Source organism: Helicoverpa zea, chromosome 4 (genome assembly GCF_022581195.2).
Source record: "Helicoverpa zea isolate HzStark_Cry1AcR chromosome 4, ilHelZeax1.1, whole genome shotgun sequence".
NCBI lineage: Eukaryota > Metazoa > Arthropoda > Insecta > Lepidoptera > Noctuidae > Helicoverpa > Helicoverpa zea.
Window position 1 is genome coordinate 11,805,139 of NC_061455.1, and position 22,969 is coordinate 11,828,107.

General features: G+C 36.0%; 1 protein-coding gene across 1 annotated transcript in view; it reads left to right on the plus strand.

Annotated features, from left to right (window-relative positions):
• Positions 1–22,969, plus strand: part of LOC124629647 (kinesin-like protein CG14535) — a 267,575-nt gene that overhangs the window by 57,224 nt on the left and 187,382 nt on the right. Inside the window, exon 3 of the mRNA XM_047163145.1 lies at positions 11,535–11,920. Within this exon, the coding sequence (XP_047019101.1) occupies positions 11,535–11,920 (386 nt within the window). The remainder of the gene's footprint in view (positions 1–11,534; positions 11,921–22,969) is intronic.

The following is a 22,969-nucleotide window of genomic DNA, read 5'->3' on the forward strand; positions in this document are numbered from 1 at the left end:
AAAACTTGCATGCGTACACTGACTTCCATGTTCAGTTCACGCATGCATAAAATAAGGTTAGAAATATGCATGTTTTTTGCTTAGACCCTGATTGAAACATATGCTTACATGGCTTCCAACTTGTGATAAAAAACCTATACTACGTTCCTGAAACATCAGGAACCTATGTTCTTTGTTATAAAAGAACCCGCACAATAAGTACAGATCACGAAAGCCGCTGAACTATACTTGTGTGTGCAAATGTACATGCATTTTGACTTAGTGTGCGTAAGCTCAGGAGCGCTCAGTAGTGGCTGAGTCACAGAGTCATGGCTCAACCGCTTTCATTAAATCAAACTTGTAAACCTAGTCAAATTGACATTAGTTTTTTTCTCGTATAACGATTATTACTGCTGAAAAGATTACACACAACAAGAGTTTCGCTACAAAACCTAACTAATTAGCTTTGTAAGTAAAGTTATCAAAGATTTGTCCCATCTGCCGTATTTATTTTACTCTCTGTCTTCCCACACCTTGTGCTGAACAAAAACTGTTCCCTAATTGATTGACGAGCTCGGAATTAGTTGGCGTTCCTACAGAAATACGTTGCATTCGAACTTCTAACTAATGTGTAAGTTTGTGTGTCCCGCGTTATTGATATAGTTCTTATGTTTTTAGGGTAAACTGGAGCTTTCTTTTCTTATTGATTCGGCATCATCAAAATTATATTTTGTCATGTCATCGGATTGAACTCAAGACGCTATACATCGTTGTAAATAAATAAAAGTAACTAAGGTCATAATTTTTATAGTACAGTACTGCCCTAGGAGGTATCGGGTTGCCCGGGTAACTGGGTTGAGGAGGTCAGATAGGCAGTCGCTTCTTGTTAAGCACTGGTACTCAGCTGAATCCGGTTAGACTGGAAGCCGACCCCAACATAGTTGGGAAAAAGGCTCGGAGGATGATGAATACTGCCTTAGGAGCAAGGTCTTTCTATATGAGAACAGGACTGCAGTTAGATATTAAAAAGTTAAAGTCAGTGATAGTGATGATGATGACAGAACCAACTTAAAGGTAAATTAAAGCAACAGTAATAAGCTTTGTTTACAACTCATTATGAAACAACAAACCAAGTTCAAACATCACATAACATTCAAGTACAAGCTTTATGAGCTTTGCAATTTCAGTCACATTGTTTGTTGCAAGTAAATTTAATTAATTACACCAGCTCTGAGAGCAAAGGGAAATTATTTAGCGGTTATTCTCATTCTAATATCTCATTATCTACCTTCTATCTTACTGTATATGAAAGAAAGAGAAAACGTTATGTTGATTTGGCGAAGATGATATATGCAGATTTGGAAGCGACTAGTGGTTGATCATCCGCGACAAAACAAAACACTATTAGTGGTAAGCACGCATAAGCATGAGTTGCATTTCTTTGATAATAATTATTATGCTTTAGTAAATGAGAAAAGAACAAAGAAGTCTGCACATTTTTGAAACCGGCTTTAACAACAAGTCATTTGTCGCATAAAAAAATAATTAATAAAATCTGTTGTACTGTCAGCTCTTTAAGATCACCTTCTCCAAAGTTCATAAATTCCTGATATTTCAACTCAAAAAATTAATATTTAACCTCAAATTTCCTTGAACCTTCCACACGACTTGCAAACAGTCTAATCATCGCATCATAAGCTAATCCCAAGGCCACGCAAGCCATAACGAGAGCCGCCATGCGTCAGGTCGTGGTTCCGTATAAAAAAGCTGTTAAGGCGACGAATTGGTCAACAATAATTCCATAACCGGCACGCGCATCTAAGGCGCCAAAAGGGGTCGGAGCGTCTGAGCGGGGCGAGGATAACAATACGCGCGCTAGCTTATAACTAAAAGTCGTAAGCGACAAAATGGTTTTGTAATTTTATTATTTAGAAATGATAATTTGATAAAAATTCCTTCTACAATTTTAAAGAGTATGTATATACTCAACTACTAAAAAAGTTGAGAGGCTTAAATCGGTCCCGTTTGCCCATAATATGTGAATCTCTTTTTAAAAAGAGGTCTGTTTGATATATTTTTCTCTGTTATAAAAGTTACCTAATCATGTTTCTACGTCTAACAAAATAAGGTTTATATCATGAACTTTCAGGTAACCAAGTTGTATTTTGATCCGTTTTGTATTTACTGAGAAAAATTGAGATCCTTGGCGCCAAAAATTCCAATTCGTCCTCTTAAGTAAATATAAGGATTGAGTGAAGCAAAGCCACGCGCATATACTTGTATGTGTCGTAAAAGGAGGTTGATACCTTCTCGAATGTTCGTTGCCGGGAATTTTATTTTTGTGCCCCAGGGTTCGAAAATCAAATATTATACGAGTAACATAGACAAAAAGAAGAGTTCAATCATTGTCTTCTTCATTCAGAATTTATGACCTCTCAAGTAAACGTTTAATATTTATTCAGAATATTTTACCCTTATCATTTACAGGATGCATGAGTCATGACAACGGGATACATAGGTCAAAATAAATTCTCCTATCTTTGCCACACTTTCTTTATGAAAGAAACACTTTTACTAACAATTGAGCAATCGCTTCTAACGACGATTTTTATTGCTTTGATTCTTTTTCACAGCTTTTACTTCCCTATTACGCCTCTTTCATGTAAATCGATTAAACCTAGTCTCAGCTCTTAGCTTTGACTATCAAATGCATTAACGTTATAATACTCATTTTATGACATCATAAACTCGGCTCGTAAACCACCACTTTTCAGTGGATATAGATTTTTCTAACGTTTTTGTGTCCGTGCTCGGTAATAAAGAGAATCACTTATAAAATGCACTTTCGGAGGGACCGTTGAGGGCTGAATCCTTACATTGTTGTGACATACAGGCGGAGAGGTAATAAAACTTGACACTGTTAAAAGGCGACTCATTTTTTCGTTGCTTTATATGACAGGCTTCTGCCAGCGTTACACATAGTATATTATATCTACAGAGATACTACGCTCTGCGCACCCAGAGAAAAAGAAGGATAAAAAAAGAATAAGAAGTAGACATTTCAAAAGTTGTAATTGTCTTCTAGTATCAAAATGCTCTCCATACTTTGCACATGATTCAGCTTAGCAAACATTTAAAAGTTGCCAATGCATTTCATCCGTACATCACCCCAAAGGAAACAATCGTATAAAGAACAGGGGGTCGGAAGGAAATCTGGATGCAAACTATGGGGTGCCGGCCGAGTCGCAGGTTGTCTCAATAGAAGATTAATACTGCCCCGCCTTTGTTAGGCCGTAATAAACAGGCTGCATGACGTTGATGCATTGATCTTGAGGATTTTTCAAGTATTTTTTGAAGTAATTTCGTTTTTGGTGGTTTGCGGCACGTGCCACATGGTTGATTGTGGATGGATATGGTAGAAGAGGACGGTCAAAGAAACTGTGAGATAGGCCGTATGCAAAGAGTGTTACTATAGTTCGGCCATTCAGAGAATGCGTTCCTGACACGTCGCGATTGAACTGACGACGTAACTTTGCAATGGCGTTGCAGTTACGATAAAAATATTTTTGCTGGTTGTTTACCGTTTTAACAATTGAGGAGCATTAAAACAACATTATTATATCAATAATCAATGAATGTTATTACGTCGTCAGTTCAATCGCGACGTGTCAGGAACGCATTCTCTGAATGGCCGAACTATAATAAGATGACTTCAAATAGGAATTAAGATATGGAAGATAAAAATATGCTGTGAAGACGTCAAGTCAAGTTTTCAAAATGAGGAACGTCATCATAAGGAGACTTGCCCTCATTAAATGTTGACACGATGTATTTTCGTCGAGGTTCCACTATGTCTCTACATAGGAACAGCGATGTAGAGAAAATCCTTTTGTCTTTACTCTAGCATGTAGCAAAGCAACCATGACGACTTTGCAAAATTTTGCTATGATGGACGACCAACTTATGGCCACAAAATTGTATTGTCACGGCGACGTGTGCTGTAGGAAATGAGCCTTAAGAACCTCCTCTTTTCTTTATAAGATAATTAACATAGCCAGAGTGCTTCTTAAATGGCAATAAGTGTACCCATATTCTATAACTTTTGACTGCTGAGTTCATACGTTAGGGACAAATGAACACCCTTCGTGTGTTCATATCACTTTTCTTCCACTTCTTCATTTCCTTTATAAAGAGAAGGACCATTAGTAGCTTCGCACTATAAGACCCTTAATAGTATTTCGGGTCCTATACTTAAGAACACGTCTCTAGTCATAAGCGTAAATTGAAAATTAACGCAACCCGCCACAGTTAATAAGTCACTTGGCACATTAGAGCCACTTAGCCGTCATTTTCCGCGACTTAAGTGACTTGCGTTACTTACAGCGAATTGAATAAGCCGCATTCATTATATCGTGTTATGTATGTCCTTACTTACATGTCTTTGTACGGAATTACACTTATAAGTGGCAATAAGAGTTTCAAGAAGTTAACATATTGCTTTTTACGGGAAATCATCGGAGGACCTCTCCTACTGTGGGTGCAAATGGAAAAAGTGTCAAATTTTTGCTGACTGCCAATTTTATTTGTTCCTTCTGGAGGATTTTAAGTACCATGTACCTATAGGGCCACAGTAACTCTTCTAAAATATTCCGCATCCATGACCAAAGATTTAACATACTGAAACTTACATGTCAAGAAGTTATAGTTCGGCCATTCAGAGAATGCGTTCCTGACACGTCGCGATTGAACTGACGACGTAACTTTGCAATGCAAATATTTTTATCGTAACTGCAACGCAGTTACGATAAAAATATTTTTGCTGGTTGTTTACCGTTTTAACAATTGAGGAGCATTAAAACAACATTATTATATCAATAATCAATGAATGTTATAATTTTGTGCCAAACTGAGTGTCAAATAACTTGGTAAACAATATTTTTCTAAATCTATACTGCGCTATTACAAGGTTATGTCAGCGGTTTATATTTTGTAGTGCTGTGCTAAAAATAACAGGCAAGTATCGTAATCTGTTCTTATACAGTTATAATATAAAATAATACGTTTTGATTTTCTTTTTAAGAATTGGAAAATAATGGACTATAAGACTTAATTATAACGTTTATGAAATATAAAAATAAAACTATGACCAAACCGCATTTTTATACTTAGATTAAAAATGGTAACCCCAAATGGCGTTATGGGCCGCCATTTTGTGACGCTAAAACAGTCGTCCGTTGTCGTTTCGTGCGCATAGACCACGTTTTTCAAGTGTTTTCGATCTGTTTTTATTTGATTACCCGGCTTTTGTTAGACCGAGATATCAGGATTGATTCTGTTATTGATAATAATATAATTATACATGTAGGCGAAGATGATGATGAAGACACCACCTCCTCAAGCAAATCGGAGTCTGATTAATATTCTGTTCGCACATTCAATTCAATGTACTTGTAACAAAGAATAAATAAAACAATTTTATTATATGAATATTACCTTTTTTTGGTTTCCACTTAAATAACTAAAATATAAAACAAATGATTCCGCCAATTTAAAACGAAAATAATCTTAAAATAATGCGGCGGTTCATTTTGAAGGAACGGTAACGAACTCAGTGTTATGTTGTGCCCATCACTAGTCGTGACTAACTGATAGGTGTCAGGAACGCATTCTCTGAACGGCCGAAGTATAGCAAACTTATCATGACTAGTGCTGAGGCATTTAACGTAAAGCATGTTCCTATTAATATCTCAATATTCAGTATATTTCCCTTTGTAAAAATACCAACGTATGTTACAAAAGAAAAGTTTACAAAACTCCTAACTTCACTTCTAAAGTACTCTGGTAACGCAGATAATATTGCATTTTAAGAAAAACAAACTTGTGAATATTTTCGCCTCTTTTTTCCTAATAAACGAACATCAAAGGCCATTGAATTTAACGAGTAGTAAGCCGTTCATAATCCGGTAGGTACGGGCCGTTTCAAAGCTCGTCATAAACAAAGAATTCTGTAATTGGACTTGTTAGGATTTTTTTTTCTGTATTGTTATAAATATGAGAGGAGATGGAAATACCATAGGTACCTGATTAAGCATTGATATGCTTTCTGTTTCAAACCATGACTACTCAATAGAGAAAAATGCTAGAGCTATGAGCTTATTCGAAAGAGCTACCGCGGGCGGCTATGGAAATCAAAGAGAATCGAATAAATAAAAAAATGTAGTTTCTGTTCCACCCACATATCAGGTAATATCTTTCTAAAAAAAAGCCATTTTCATTTCATGATCCAAATTAGTTTCTAAAAATAGAATCGCCTACTTTGACACGGAACTAAAACAATTGGCTAAATATAGAAGTCCAATTGTCAAAACTCGGCACAAACCCTCAGGCTGGAAGTAAGTAGTATTATGTTCTGTTATATAAAGATGAACTACCTATTCCTGTACACGTGTAAGAGGAAAATTATTTATTTCCTGACTTTCGATGTGTTAAGAAGCCAGGAATAGATTTACACCTACTCACAGGTTTTCTGATAGGTCAAGGCGATCGAGTGACAATCTTGGAAGCTGCTATTTTTGTTAAGTTTAACACATACCTGCTTGGTAAGAAAAATGTTGACTTAAGTTAACACTGTTTTTTCTTTGTTGCACTACTGGTAAAATATAAAAACAAGAGACAGAAAGTCGCCTTACTTGGGGTTGGGTTCTGTGCCTCAATACTAAGGTAGCTGCAGTCACTCTCATAACAACGCTGAAATAACGGGGCTTTTTACATATTGCCGCATTATTTATAGAAGCCAATATTATTTCTCACCTAATTTCCCTTTTAGCTTACATAGATTTTCCAGAAACCCAATTATATATCACGTAATTCAACAGTTACGCTAATGCACAAAAAAATGTCCGTAACTATAACACTGTTGGCGCAATTTAAGCACATTTATTAACAAGGCTTTAAGGACCTGGTGCAGTGAGTAGGTACAGTCGGGTACACAAGTTGCAAATCACTCTCGCAACGCATTAGAGCCGTCGCTCTTCCCTCATAGCCGCGAGACGCACGCAAGAAATGCATTAACATACATGAACACGGAGTAGTGAGGTTACAGAATGCGTGTAACCTCACTACTCGACGAATCATGAGGTTACAGAATGCTTATAGGTAATTGTGGTATCAACGAATCGGCATAATAGTTTTTTGCAGTGAAACAGGACGTGATAATACTCGACAGACCTTATTAAAGATTATAATTTATGTAATTGGCTTTTAAAGCCATGTATTAATAAATAAACTAAAAGATTTTAGGTACCGGACTCTCATTTACTACGCAATAAGAAAATCATCCTTAATCTTAATCCTTAGTTTGTTTATATTATATTAACTTGATTTGTTTTTAGCTGCACATATATCAAAGTCGGAATATGTCATACAAATTGTCATCAAACAACAATTCAAGTTCAAGAAAACGACTACCAAATAGCATTGGACCATCTTCCAACTGTGCTTTTAACTCCTACCATGTAATCTTTTGTACCAACAATGTTCAACTGCGTCTTCCATTCACTACATAATCCATGCCAACACACGGTGTACACAGGAAGTGCATTCACTTGTCACTAATTAATGGATCACGAACACTTGAATGTGATTATTGTGGAGGCTTTTGTTCTCAATCGTTTTTCTCCCTTATGAGGTTAAGTGATGAAGAGCTCGTCCGCTAATGAGTTACGATACAGGGAATGATCGTATCGATTTTGAATGAAGATGCTGTCGTGTAATTTGTGCGATAAGGAGTGTGGGTCATATATTCTATATGAATGAAAATATAATACGTATGGGAATTGAGGTTCCAATATTACCCATCTACTTAAAATTCAAAATGCTGCCATATAGTATATAAAAGCAGTCCATAGTTTTCAATTCTTTTTTTATCAAGATTACCGTTTAGTAAGTAAAATCTGATCCTCTTAATACTCATAAATAGCAGTACATAGTATTCTTGTTCTGGAAGTCTTATCTAAGTATATACAAATAAAATAAGTATAAAGCTTTGCTTTCAGCTTGGCATAGTTTCCCTTAAATGCCCAGAAAATGTTACTACTAAAAACTATATCAATATAATTTAATTATCTTGCAACCACATCGAATTTCAATTCACCATCCATTTCATTTCCATTCATCATTCGATACACCATTAAAACCAAAACCCTCGCATTAATTTCTCATATCATTTGCACTTCAAACTTGCAAACCACAACACTAGTATCAAAGGAGGATGCATGCCAATTACGAGTCGAAGGATCTTTGTCCCTGCCTTCGTCTCTTCGAAATGTTTGTGCAGTGCTGCGGCAAATATTGACGTGTTCCCCAATGAAGGATTGGTACAGTCTACGCTGAAATTATTTGCAATTTGCTTTTGAATTGGAATGTGTTTTGTTAATGTTATTTTGTGTAGTATAATATACTTTTTTGTGAATCCTCGCGGGAGAGTGACAGTATCAAAGGGCGTGTGCATAAAAAGTCAGTTTCGTTACCACACCTTTCAATGATTCTTGTGGATATACATACACACTGTTAAGTTATAAATGATAAGGATGCAGGCTTCCATATTTCAAGGTTTTTAACTGTACTTCCTTAATATTTTTTCTCAGAAAAGTGGCTATCTACTTAATATTTTCGTCCCTATAATTTGTTTCCAAACTATAGACAAGTTCTGTCTCCTGAGCACATACTTCTCAAGTCCTTGTATGCTGTGGGATTCGCCGAGCTCTTGTAAACAGACTTTTGTGTTCAGATTGCAACGTGTTTGCTGCCCCCAAGCGCAGTTGTTTAAATTAAACTCAATTTGTTACCAAGTATTTATTGTGTGGCTTCAATGATCTCGGGCTTGTATTTAATCTGCAGCAATGTATTGTTCAGGAGTTTTGTAATACCAGTTTGAATATCGTTCTTTATTAAATTTAATATCATGTTCCTACTTGTATGGTAGGTATAGAACAACAGGGCATAATCAAACGGTAAGGACGACATTATAGACAGGATGATTTTTGGGACTGCCTTAAAGTCTAAATGAAAACCTTCCCAAGACAAAACGTTGTTGTAACAAAGTACTAACCTAAATGTCAACAAAGTACTTAAGAATATTTTGAAACTATTGCTTTAGTACACTAAAGCAACCAAAAGAACTGTTGACCAAAGCTCCAAACCCACCACCTAATTAAAACAACGCAAAGCTTTGTTAAACACTAAATAAAGACAGACGGCAATCTAAATCGCACAGAAAAATACCTGGAGGCCAGCAGGCCGGTATCAAAGTGGGGATCCGTTGTAAGGGCACAGATGTCGTAGATAGTGCTTTGCCAGTATTCAGGGTCCAGTTAGCATTCAGAAAGACGCCGCGGGCGTAGGCGCGATAACATCTCTTCAGTGAGCTGTGACAGATGGGTATGTATGGGTAGTGCGAGTGGCGAGTGTTTGTAGGCCAGCAATGTACACTTTTTATATGGTGTACTTCTTTATTTTTTTTTTAAACATGCGGTTTACAGTAACATTGTTTTCTGTTCCAACATCTTGGAATAATGCCTTGATACTTACGTTATTGATTTTTTTTTTTTTTTTAATTCAGTTCGAACCCATAGCACTGCTTTAAAATTTAACATACATAAGATACATAGATTACATACATAAATATGCCCGTTAAGAAGGATATCCAAAATTTATTTTTCTCGCACCTTATGTAAACTTTTTATTGCATCACTTCTCGCTTGTAATTCTCATCGTCCGTATGTCATCCTACTATCGCTATTCAACCAACATCCTACAAAGGTGAATTGGCGGCAAAAGCGTGTCAGATTCATTGCACTCCTAGCTGCAGCGATGTAAAGATCGCCACGATACGTGCCAGCAATGGACAGGGTGCAAATGATTTCAAGGAATTTATCCACTACGCGCCGCTTTTGCGTATCAGGTATTGTTGGCAAGACTTCAATGCTTATCTGAAGATTGGCAGTATCACGTATTGCACTTTAAGATCTTTTACATTTCTTCGATTTTTGCGCACTTTTTTTACCGAGCTTCTTGAGCAGTCCTGTTTATAAAGTGTTGTCTCATTCTGGAACTTTCGCTTTTATGTTTTGTTTCCACTGAGTATAAGTGCAGTCCCTGAGGTTTTAGTTCCTACTGCGTTTTCAATAGCAGCAGCGTTCATTCTTAGCTTTGAGATAGCAATAACTTTATTCCTTGTTTTAATAAATCGCACTTCAAAGTTAAATAACTTCTAGGTATCTAATTTTATATGAAACCGGATATTCATACAAAAACATAGTTAATTAACTATAGTTTCTTTCTTACCATGTTTCCCGTAACATTTCAAAAGTAAGCCTAGATTATCCAAATTCTTGTTATTATTATGACTACACAACTAAACAAGGTTATATGTAATAATGATTTCGGAGAAACCAGAGTTATTTTCCTAAACATGTCGTTATGACTAGCTAGGTAATGCGTGGGTGAGGATCAAGAATGTGTATCAAGAATGTTTTGGTTAGTCTAGCCTAAATATGACATAAATATTTTCAGTAACTAGGAATTCGGTTGGAACGGCCCGCTTTACCATGTAGGCTGGATAGCAAGTCAAAACATTTTGTTCAGAGTGGACTGGTGATAAAAAGTAATAATCTGGGTTGAATTTGGAGTTATTTGAATGTAGAAGAAAATATATAAGAGGCAATTGTGATCATAACGATGTTAGAGGTGCTAAAAGAGAGTAGCTAGCGTAATGTAATTACATTTCTTACCTACGACTTAAAACTATTTAAAAACGGTAACAATATTCGTATCGGTATTTTTTTTAATTAACATCCTATTTTGTCAAAATGTGAGTGAAAATTCATCCTAAAACAAAACAACACCGCATCTCTTCTGCATACATCATTCGCTTCAAATCGATCGACTCGATACAGGCTATCGCAAAAAGCGAATTCGTTTTACACCTTCAAAAGTCCGATAATAGCGCTATTGTTTTGACGGCAGCCGGAACCGGACCGGACACAGAGATATGCAAACGTAACTATCGACTCGTGATGAGATTCACTGAAAAAATATTTACAAACGCATCGAAATGACTGAAATAGCAGTTTCCTGGTGAATTGGATTTTTTTATAAACTGTTTGGTTTTTAGTGTTTGTTTTTATTTTATTTTTGAAGATTCCATGACCTGTTGTTTGGTGAAAAAATGCTGTGTACTCAGAAGTTGATTCGTCAGTGAGATACTTAAATTGCCAAACATTTTTTGATCGACAGTTCTTAACTGTACCAGTCTCTTGTTGGTAATACATAACTTTGTTATATTCACCTAATACGCTTTTCGCTCTAACCAAAGATTGCCCTTTCATTCATGTGCAGAAACAACATTGAGCATACCGCTTTTAGGAAACGAAGCAACAAACTTTTCGCAGTTTAACTTTCTCGTAAATAAATGCTCGAAATTGTCTGCTCAACAAGCATAAACACCCAAAAAACAACCCTCAAAACGCGTACTAATTTGACTAAAAACTCCACAGGTTAAAGCAACAGCACCGAAAATGGACCGCAACGGGTACTTTTTCTACGTGACATCCACTGCAAAGAAAAAGAAGATCAACTTGATGCAACCAAAGCCGCCTCGAGTGGCATTCGTTGAGGAAAAGCGTCGGCCAGGGGTGGCAGAGAGAATTCACTCAAGCTACGCCAGTGTGGCACCGACTGCCACTGAGAACGGACGTGGGGACTCCATGACGCAGCGAGGCCCGTCGCCCGCGCCACGCGCGCGGTTGTATACGCAACTTGAGAGTTATCAGCCGCGGTACCATACGATTCGTGATAACAGTGATAAAAGAGTGGAGAGTGAGTGTAGGAGGAGGAAGGAGAAGAGGATTGTTGGATACCCGCAGCCTCAGCCGGTTGTCAGGTGAGTTTTTTGGTTTTTACTGGTACCAAAGAAAAACATTTATTTTTTATTTTTGATAGGCAAAATTTTAAAATATACCCATATTTTCCTGTGCTACAATTTATTATTGGGCGAGCAAAGTTTTATAGTGTAAATTGTAGCTTACCTATGAACATCAAAGTTCTCTGGTGTAATGAAGTAAACATAAAAGTTTATTATTCCTGAAATTCGAAATAACATTTTTGGAGGCATGTTTCAAACTGAAAAACCAGGAACTGGTAGGCAGTTCTTTGACGTATATTTTACCGTAATGAAAATAGCTAAAAAGGTACATAGTCCTGCTTCAGTTTAGAACTACTATTTTGCTGTTGATTTAAATACCTAAATGTTTCATTGAAATAATAAAAAATAATCAGGGTGGCAGATCTAAAATTATTTGGACTAAACTTGCTTAACAATGAGACTTTGATAATTTCTACCTGAAAAATAATTTCAAGCCACCTACCAAAAAGTATTTAATTAAAAATGTAAACGATTAAAAATAAAACAACAACCTTCACGCAGTTTAATTCAGTCTTTTCCCTGTCCTATAAAATATTGATAACATTTGAAGGTAGCTACAGTCTAGCTTTGAGCTGAACCCTTTCAGATGAATTACATAGAGCTGTGTTAGTGATGAACATACAAACAAGATATGACAGGTTATCTTATTATCCTACCGTTGTTATTCTATCGAGACCTGTATGTAGTGAGGCTGAAATAATATCTGTTAGGGCTATTTACTACGTATAAGTAGCGGTGTAATTGGTTAGATATATGCGTGTATTCATGAATTGATGTTATATTGAATTTATCTAGTACTAGCATCGCTAGCTGCTTCACCCGCGTAGTGTGTTGATAAAAAGTAGCCTATGATGATTGAACACTTTTTTAGTTGATCATGATCTAATAACATGAAAATAAGGCATAGCATAACATGTCTCTTCGATTTTGTTTCTTATGACGCAATTTTTATTCCGCTACACTTTTCATGGAAAAAGGTATTGTCTGCAACCTGCGTTTCCTTCAAGTTAAAACTTTTACAACTCTTTAAACCTTTAGAAATCTTTTGCAAGTAACTTTGAAGCAAAAATTATTATCTGCAAATTACATACAGATCGTCGACTTAAGTTTGGAAGCAAAACAGTTTACAGGAAAGTTCAAAAAACTTTCACAAAAGATTTTTATCGACCCCTCCTTTGTTAAACTTGGTAAAAGTTGGTAACTTTTTAACGTTTTTACAAGTTACCAACTCCTTTCATAGTTTTTTCTTGTTATTGCTTTCTTATTCTGTAGTGTTTCAACCTTTTGTTTAAGCTTCTATATGTAAATCATGATTCTTGACTTATTTTCGTAATTTAGGTTTTTGCGGACTTTGTATATTTATTTTATAATAAATAAATTATCATTTTTTTCTCAACGCTGTACTTAGCCATAGCAGGTAAGAATACAGTGATATCTATTTCTCAAATAAAAACCTACTAAAACTAAGCTGAACTTAGTCAAAATCTAGGTTCCCATATCTTCAGTACGAACGACTAAGTATTATGGCAACACGGCAATTCATTTCACAGAGCTTCTAAATCCTCAAAAATAAATAAAACGACGGCAAAAGACGACGCTTAAAGTTTTCTTAGAAGAAATTAATCTTCTTCCATTGAATGTGTCAAGGAAAATATAATGATATCCAAGAAAATAAGTCGTGAATATCTGCTTAGAGAGAAATCTCCCACAAGTGTGGGAGATTGATAAAAACGTGGAATCTATTACCGGCGTGTTCTCTCGCATGAATTCGAAGTAAAGACTCATTATGCATTGTTATTTAGCAGCTTTTACGGTATATGTAATTTTGAAAATAATTTGCTGTTTACGCGTGGAAAACTATGTTCAGATTTATGTTCGTAAGCCTACTAGTATCTTTTGAATATATTCAGCCGTTTGGCTGAGGAAGAGTATAGAAACATATTTCATCATAAGTATTTTGTTTGGTTGCAAAAGGAGTCTTCATGAAGCAGATGCTTAAATAATCAAGTTCTTAAGAGTTTCGTAGGCTATTTAACTACTGATGTCTTGAGAATTAGGCTCTGCTCAAGTAACCAAAAAAAATCTTGCCCTCCTTCTGTAGAAACAGATTTTGGAATAAATTCATTAGTTTCATTGTTTTATTCAATACTCACCAAATTGGCAATACGTGTATTAGGTAGCCACGTGTCTATCCACAGTGCCCCTTCAGTCTACCATATTATAACAACATAATCTGTCAAACAGACTCACACCATTAATTCCCCAACATTCCTTTACCATTCATCTTTTGATCGACCGTTACATAACTGTCAATTAACTAGTACCAGATCGTTAGTAATTGCAACCGGCTCGTCATGGTTTAGCCATGTTTCTATAGAAGGCCTGCTTTATTGTAAGCCTCTTTGCCTTTTGCGGACCGATTGATATTTCGACCATTTTAGGCGTCTGTATGTATGTATGTGTGTAACTGGTGTATCAATTTAGACGTACCTACTTGCGAGAAGTACCTTTTTTTTTTAACGACGTCAAAAATCATCAAATGACCCCTCCTGCTGTGGGTTAGCAGCAGTGAGGGAGTGTCAGACTCTTACTGACTAAAAACCGTCGTGTTCCGTCGTAGGCCTTTTTATGTGCTAGGGCCGCAGTATCTCTTTCGAACAACCCGCAGCCCCGGCAGGCCTTGGCCCTATTGGGCCCCGCTGGTGCGAGAGGTCCCTACGTTATATGGTTGTCGAATGTCTATTGCATATACGAGTAGGTAGTTAGATAATTGGTTTTCGTGACCTTTGACCTTCGATCTTCAATATCTTGGGAAGCGCTTATTGAGTTTAATTTAAAGGTTAAACTGAGCTTATAAAATATTCAGTACCATTTATTTTTACTATCCTTCCTTTATGAAGGTATCCAATAAAAGTAATACATACCTATAAATACTGTATAGGTAAGTACTTCTTTTCGATCAGCTCAAAATGACCTTGAACTTGACCTTTGAACACAACAAAACATTACAGTTTATCCAAAACATTTTCTTAACATTACCTTGTACATACAACAATACCACTACTTACTTGGAAACTGTATTTTGATAGAATTACTTATTATTCTGCTGAAGAAGAGGTAGACAACATGTTTTTCTTACGTACGGTTAGGTACTAGTTTATGGACTCGACTTTATATGTAGTTTTTGATTTATGAATTTTGTGGTACTTAGGTAAAGTTTGTAGGGCATTAAGTACGAAAGAAAATACAGGTATGCATAAGAACACGGGCCTCTGAGATATAGTACATTAATTCATCATCCATAAATTACTGTATCATTCACAATAATTATTAATATGACATCATAATTACATTCCCGCATTAGATCATAATTCCATACTTGACCCGCTTTACAAATGCAGCCGCTTTAGCGCTGCAAATGAGTCCTTAAAGCGCTTTGATAACTTCACCCAAAGAGATATTGTTTGTGACGTGAACGCTAGAACATGATTTACACAAAACACTTGAACTGTCGAGCATCTATTCTGTAACTGAAACAGAGAAACAAACTTTTGGGGACCTTCAAAACGATAAAGGACTCTAAATGTTAAGATATAAGGTTGTAATTTGGGTGGTTTATGAAAGAAAAATATATGCGGGCTGTTAGGAAAATTGAATGAAAACATTGGGAGTGATTGACGAAATGCTGGAGACGAATGTTTTGATGGATTTTTTTCGGGTTACGCAGCACCCAAATTGAATGGTTTTTTTTCGGCCATTGATGGGCGAATTCGTCTCTTTGGGATGACGTCTAGTGGATTTATGAATGAATTAGCGTTTGGGAGATTTAAATGTATAAATAGGCATTTGGTCCCTTTTACGATTTCGTTGTCAGTCGTGTTTTATTTTCGAATTTTGTTCAGATACTCGTATTTTTGGTTGTATCGTAGCGATCCGGTAATTAAAGATAGGTACGAGATGTTACTATTTCAGAATTTATTTAAAGTCATCATTTATTGGCATTTATTTGGGATATTCACAAACTTCATACATGATTTTCGATCATTATCACAGATAACCAAAAACAAAACGCGTAATTCCAAATTCAAACTCAAAGAATCAGCCATGAACCCTTCTACTAGAACTATATAGCTTTTGTTTTTCACAAAATGCATTAATTTTATGGCCAGTAACACCGTTCGTGACCACAAACCTCGGGTGTAAAGAGATGTCAGGTTTTTCTACCTTTCATACTAATTAACAACGATATTTAACACCTAGAAACTAAGGTTACTTTATGCACTATAAATTAATGGCTCAAGAATTTAAATTGAGAACACGAAAATAACGAAGTTTTTGTATTTTATTTGTATGTGATTGCACGCGATATTTTGATAAAGGTGACATGTAATACGTCTTGTGTATTTTCCGCTTAAATGATAAGTCAACCAAGCCAAGCGTTGTGCACTAATTTCCATAAAAAACGTAGGCAATTCCACAAGGACTGATACTATTCTGAATGTTTTTTTTTTTATGTAAACTTTTTAAACACTAAAACATCTCTAGAACTTGTAACAACCTCCAGGTTCCATCGATCATGATAAGGCAACTCTTGCCACAGCATCAGCAGACTTACTGTAGCCATCCATTTCACACTAAGACATCTTAGCTTCTACGAGACATTAAAACCCCATATTGGTAACCATTTGTTAGATCTTTCACGGTAATCAGAAACCTGATAATCAAAAAGTACCTATGTATGCCAAATGATAAGAAGATAATCTTATTTTTTGTTCTGTTACTGTTACAGCCTTTTTCGTACCACTGCTGGGCACAGGCCTCCTCTCACACAGAAAAGGATTGAGCATTAATCACCACGCCTGCGCAATGCGGGTTGGTGATTTCAGACTTTATAATCCAGGTTTCCTCAAGATGTTTTCCTTCACTTTTTATCAGCCATTGGTGTCTACTACTTACTTAAATAAGTATATCTTAGACACCAATTCTTCTGTGAGTGAACGAAAATCAAAAATAGAAGTTATTTAACATATTTTTTTATCTGTTACAAATGTCCAACATGTTTAAACAGATAGCTAGCGGGCCTGTAGACGTTCCAATTTCACACTCAATTTGTACTGTACGAAAATCGGCAAATTCAGCCGTACCTACGCATGCTTGATTTTCGTGCGAGAATTTTCGTCACTATTACAAATGAAATGGAACTCCACTTTTTATCTATTTATGTATTGAAATAATAATGACTATGAAATGAATATGAACGTGAGAAAATATTAATTAATTTTCTTTTGAAGCTACATCATCATAATCTGCGACTAAAAGGCTTAGCCTTTTCCCAACTATGTTGGGTTTCGTTTCCAGTTAACCCAATACAGCTGAGTACCAGTGTTACAAGGAGTGGCAGCCTCCTCAAACGAGTTAAAGATAAAGATTGTTTATTTGTTCAAAACATGAGTATGCAGTACAAACAAGTTTGCAAAGCAGGGTGTTACAGTTACCGACGCAACCTAATTAAAACCTTATCTACCCTTGGTAAGACTACTGCTGCTGCTTGGTAAGACTACTGACTACACGTATCGATTGTCGACTCAAGTGGCTTTAACTTACACACATGTATCAATTGATGCATAGTCACATGGATATTCTCAATGTGGGACTAGTAGCCAAATTGCACAGTTCATGTGAGAAATAGACAACAATTGGTCCTTTTATACGCCAATAACCATTGATAACTGTGCCAATTGGCGAATAAAGCCTCTAAGATTATCTTTTGCGTCTATGAACGTATAAAAAATATAGGAAAATACAGTACTACCTAAGAACCTAAAAAAGTTTTCAAATATCGTTTCAAGGACAAGAGTCTTTAATGGTATCGTTAAAGGTCTCCAGGGATATAAAATGCCGATTGAAATAGGCCCTTTTAAGCAGTTTTTGTATAACGATAAAAAGAGATTTTTAAAAAAGAAAAGCAATTTTCCTCGCTGTTTTCTGAATAAGAAACGATTTTAGACAATGAATGCTTAAACTTATGTACTATTTAAGACATCTATTTTATTCTTCTAGAAATTACCCCTGGAATATTTACCTGTTATTTTATTAATTGCGCATATTAACATAATAAAAGAAAGCCCAAAATCCCAACGATTAAGTTCTACCACCCAACACAACAATCTCACAATAGTAGGTACCTCTTCACAAACTATACCTCATTCCGCTCGAACAAGAAACATTAGCCATAAAATTACCAGCTATAATATTCCCCACAAAGACGCGGAACTAACTAGATACCTCTTATATAATATTCCATTATTCTGAAGACGTTTTAGTGAACAATAACCGATAGAAAAGTATCTGAAAGGAGCGTCTTTAATGAGGCTAGGTGGGAGGGCCACAGGCTTCGATAAAACGGACAAAGGTCCGCTAAGTTTAGCGTAAATGATATTTTGTCCAGTTATTATGGTTTTTAAAAAAGAAACAAATATAATCGATTATTTCCAATTTATTCGTTGCTTTGAGCGAAAAATATAACACGAGGTAAGTCCGGATCAAGATATAAATTGGTCCTTAACTTGGCTATTTCTCATCTGGACAGTAGATTACACCGCTTCACGAGTGTGCGATCTTCCGTCACTGCCAGTATCATGTATATAATACTGAAAAACAGAATTTTTAGACTGAAATTACTTCAATATTAAAAAGCGCCCCAACTTCATCTTTTAAACACATAATATTTTTTACTCAGTCTTTCACTTTCACCCCAACATGTTTACCGCCAAAGAAGATTCAAACTCCATTGTGCCCCACCCTTACGTGCCTGTATCATAATGGCCCACATTCCACCTCCTTTCAAAGGTTTTCCATCGAAATTAAGAAAGTTTAATGAATTGCGACGTCACTTTTTTTCGACTTTTTAAATATTCCCTGTATGTATTAGAATATTTTGATGGAAGGTAGTCTTGTAAAGAAGGTTGAATAAAATTTGTCTACATAAAAGTAAGTTCTTACCTATTTAGGTAAAAAATCCCTGTTTCACTTTGATTCTTCTCCTCGGGGACAGTAAAATTTTAAAGCACTTTTAAAGAATCGAGTGAGACGTATAAGTAACGAGCAACTTTGATTTTTAAGCCTTGAATTTGAAATAAATAAAACCATTTCTGAAATTCTCTAGACCCTAAGGAACCTTTTAAACCCGAACGATTTTTTAAATAACTTATAAAATTGAGAACGTTATTTTTACTATCAAGATTCCAAACTGCCGATAGTTTCTGACGGACCTCTATCAAAACAATAGTTTACAACTGCAGGTAAGTAGTTGAGCCTACCACTACTTGCGCCTACCAACCAACCCAGTTAAAAACCAATAAATAATGCAAGCGTCAAATGATCGGCTAATGTGTTAGATCTATACGTATTTATTGGACATAAACGGCAATTTATTACAGATAAAGTGTGGTTCACTTATAATATCGTAAATCGTTCATAATCATGCCGCGAGTGTCGATTTATGAAGTCGCCTGCAGAGGTCGCTTTACGTAATTCTTGTTTTTGGAAACATACGTCAAGATTTTATACGTACGAGTCCGCTTATGATAAAGTCATGGTTGATTTGAATTATTTTGAAATAAGTCTTTTGAATTCTGACACTTACGCGAATATTAGACATTTAAATAAAACTACTTTTACGGATTTTATCGCGTTATATTAATATTATTTAATCCCGACGTTTCGGATCCTTTACAGCATCCATGGTCACGGGCAGACTAAGGTGTTGGTCGTCTTGATATATTAGTTACAAACAGCTACCCTACATTTTGTTGATTATTATTGACAATCCGATTCACGCAAAACGAGCTCACTGTATCCATAGGTCGAGCAGTTGTAGGCTTGGATTTTGATTTAATAGTTTCTATGATGGGATTCCAAGCAGGTGGTATGCACCAGCCATCTTCTCTATTGAAATTTGGATGTTTTTTAATTTCAATAGCCTCGCGAATCATCCTAGGTAGGAATCGGTTTTCTCTTGCAAGGACTTGTGGTTTATCAAATCTGATGTAATGCTGGGCCTTGTCTAGTGTGTGTTCACAAACTGCTGACTGTCTGGAACGGCGGTGTTTGACATCGGCGATGTGTTCTTTTACGCGGGTCCCTATGCTTCTTTTAGTTTGGCCTATGTAAGAGAGACCACAATCACATTCAAGCTTGTATACACCCGCATCTTGTAGAGGTATGTGACACTTGACAGGTGGTAAGAATTGACTGATCTTCTTCAGCGGCTTGAAGTAGGTTTTGATTGAAGCTCGCTTCAAGATGTAGCCAATCTTGTCTGTGACTCCTCTTATGTATGGAAGAACAGCAGGTAGACGCTCAACTGTGGCTGGTTTCACGCGGGTTCTGCGACGAGGGCGCGGTACTCGGAGCTTGTTGTCGTGCAGTACTTGCTTGACATGTTGAAGCTCAGCACCCAGATGTTGTTCATCGCAGATCCCACGTGCTCTCTGAAACAATGATTTACCAACGGTAGATAACTGTGTTGGGTGGTGGTGGGACTCACCATGAAGGTATTTGTCTGTATGGGTTTTCTTCCGATACACAGTGTGACTCAAGGTGTTATTAGGGTTACGGATAACCAAAACATCTAAGAAAGCTAAGGAGTTGTTTGCCTCTGACTCCATAGTGAATTGAATTTTGGGGTTTATGGAGTTAAGATGATTTAAAAATGCTGTGACTTTGTCAGATGGTAGTATTGTGAAAGTATCATCTACGTACCGCTTGTAGAATTTGGGTGTTACGGGTGCAGATTGCAGGGCTCGCTCCTCAAAATCCTCCATGAAGATATCAGCAACAATGGGAGATACTGGGGAGCCCATTGCTACACCATCCACTTGCGTGTAGAAGTGATTATTCCACAGTAAATAGCCAGATGTTAGGCAATGTTTTAACAGTTCAGCATATTCAGTAGGCATGTTATTCTCTGCTAGTTTCTTAGACACAATCTTGATGCAGTCTTCAACGGGTAAGCATGTAAACAATGACTGAACATCAAAACTGACCATAGTTTCATTGTCAGCTAGTTGTAGGTGTTTTATTTCACTGACAAAATGGTACGAGTCCTTTACATATGCTGCTGTGTTTCCTCTCAATGGTGAAAGTACTTTAGCCAGATGTTGAGCCAATCTGTAGGTTGGTGAGTCGATTTGGCTGACTATTGGTCGTAGCGGAGCATTAGGTTTGTGTATCTTCGGTAGCCCATACAGCGTTGGTGGTTTTGTTTTTGGTTAGTCTGCCCGTGACCATGGATGCTGTAAAGGATCCGAAACGTCGGGATTAAATAATATTAATATAACGCGATAAAATCCGTAAAAGTAGTTTTATTTAAAAGTCTTTTGAAAATACTATAACATATTTAAACGTTATCATTTAAGTTTGTCGGCTAATATTTTCGGTCTTTGCTTTTGTATTGCTTAAATACGGCAATATACTCCATAGCCTCAACAAAAGTATTCACTATTTAAAATCCATTAGTAAGTCAAGTTTAAATTTTAGCTTTATAAATAGGTAGTCTTATATAATAAAAACAGATGCGTACCTTGAACACATTTAACTATTCATAATGCAATAAATGTCATACTTAACAAGAATCAAATATACTATAATTACAATACTAATGAATTATGGATGGCGACAGACATTCCCATTCACAATTCACTACAGGCAACCAATCACTGATTGACATGACATTTACTGCGAAATTCAACGTCCGGTCGTCTGGTGATGAGGAACAAAATACTTGTATTAATCACGTGGTGTGCATTGCATTGGTGATTTGAAGCCTGTGTTATTGATTAGTAGTGTTGAAGAGTCTGAAGGTTTATGTTAATTATGAAGTTGTTGATAAATGGGAAGAGACCCTTTAAGATATGAGTAGACTCAGTGGCATACTAAGCTTTTCCTACTTGCCAAATAACTTTATATATTTATAACTTTAGTGAGAAGGAATAATTAATTAAGAGCATGGATATAAAATGAAAACATAAGGCATTGTGTAAAAGGTTGACTTTAATTAAAATAGATAACTAAGGTGAAAAATACCATAATAAAATAATAATTAGGTAATTTTATTTCACTGAAGTACAAAAAACCTGTTGCGTGCTCGTGCCAAATGATAATTCGTATGTTTCCACCCTAAAGGTTTCATGAGAAGACAATTTCGCCTTCTCGCGTCGGGTCGTCGTTGTAAATTTCCCGTAATAATATGTCCAAGTGACTTTCGGCTACCTTTCCCAAAGATCCGTGATTTCTTTGTAAAGCCTTACAAAATTTATGAAAGTGACTGTCAAATTATACACTCCGGAACGTTAATAAAGTACCTACAAAAGGGGCTTATGGTTATGTGTCATTTTTTTTAAATAGTCCCGTAAGGCTGTATTATAGCCTCCTTGGATAATAATGGATTGGATATCAATAACGGTGTTTTGTGAACTTTTTGTATTGACTGGGGATTATTAATGGATCTATGGATTTCTTATGATAAATTCTTTTTAGATTTATTTGTAATATTTTATACTTACTTATTTTCAATATGAACATATTTATGTTTGCCACAGTAATTTTGTGTATTACTTTAATTGATTATGACAAACTGTCAATAAAAAGATTTACGGTGGCGCTTTGCTGGCAGTTAAGTGCACCTCCCATTCGTTGCTTATGCTAATGTTTTTACCACCAAGATAATAAAATATCGATGGCTTATTACGTCTACTGCTTACGATCGATAACATACGTGGTTATTTATTTTTGTGGTTGTCAAAATCTAGGATAGTAGGAGACATTCAAAATTGTGTTCGAGTTTTTTGGACTTTGGAGACTTTAATAAAAATAAAAGATTCCAACGAATTGAGAATCTAACCTTTTTTTGAAATCGGTTAAAAAGAGCTTGCTACCTTTTTACTAGTTTTTAAATTTTGAAAGTTTAGCTTTTAAAGTGAATTTCATCTCTGAAAACTCAAATTC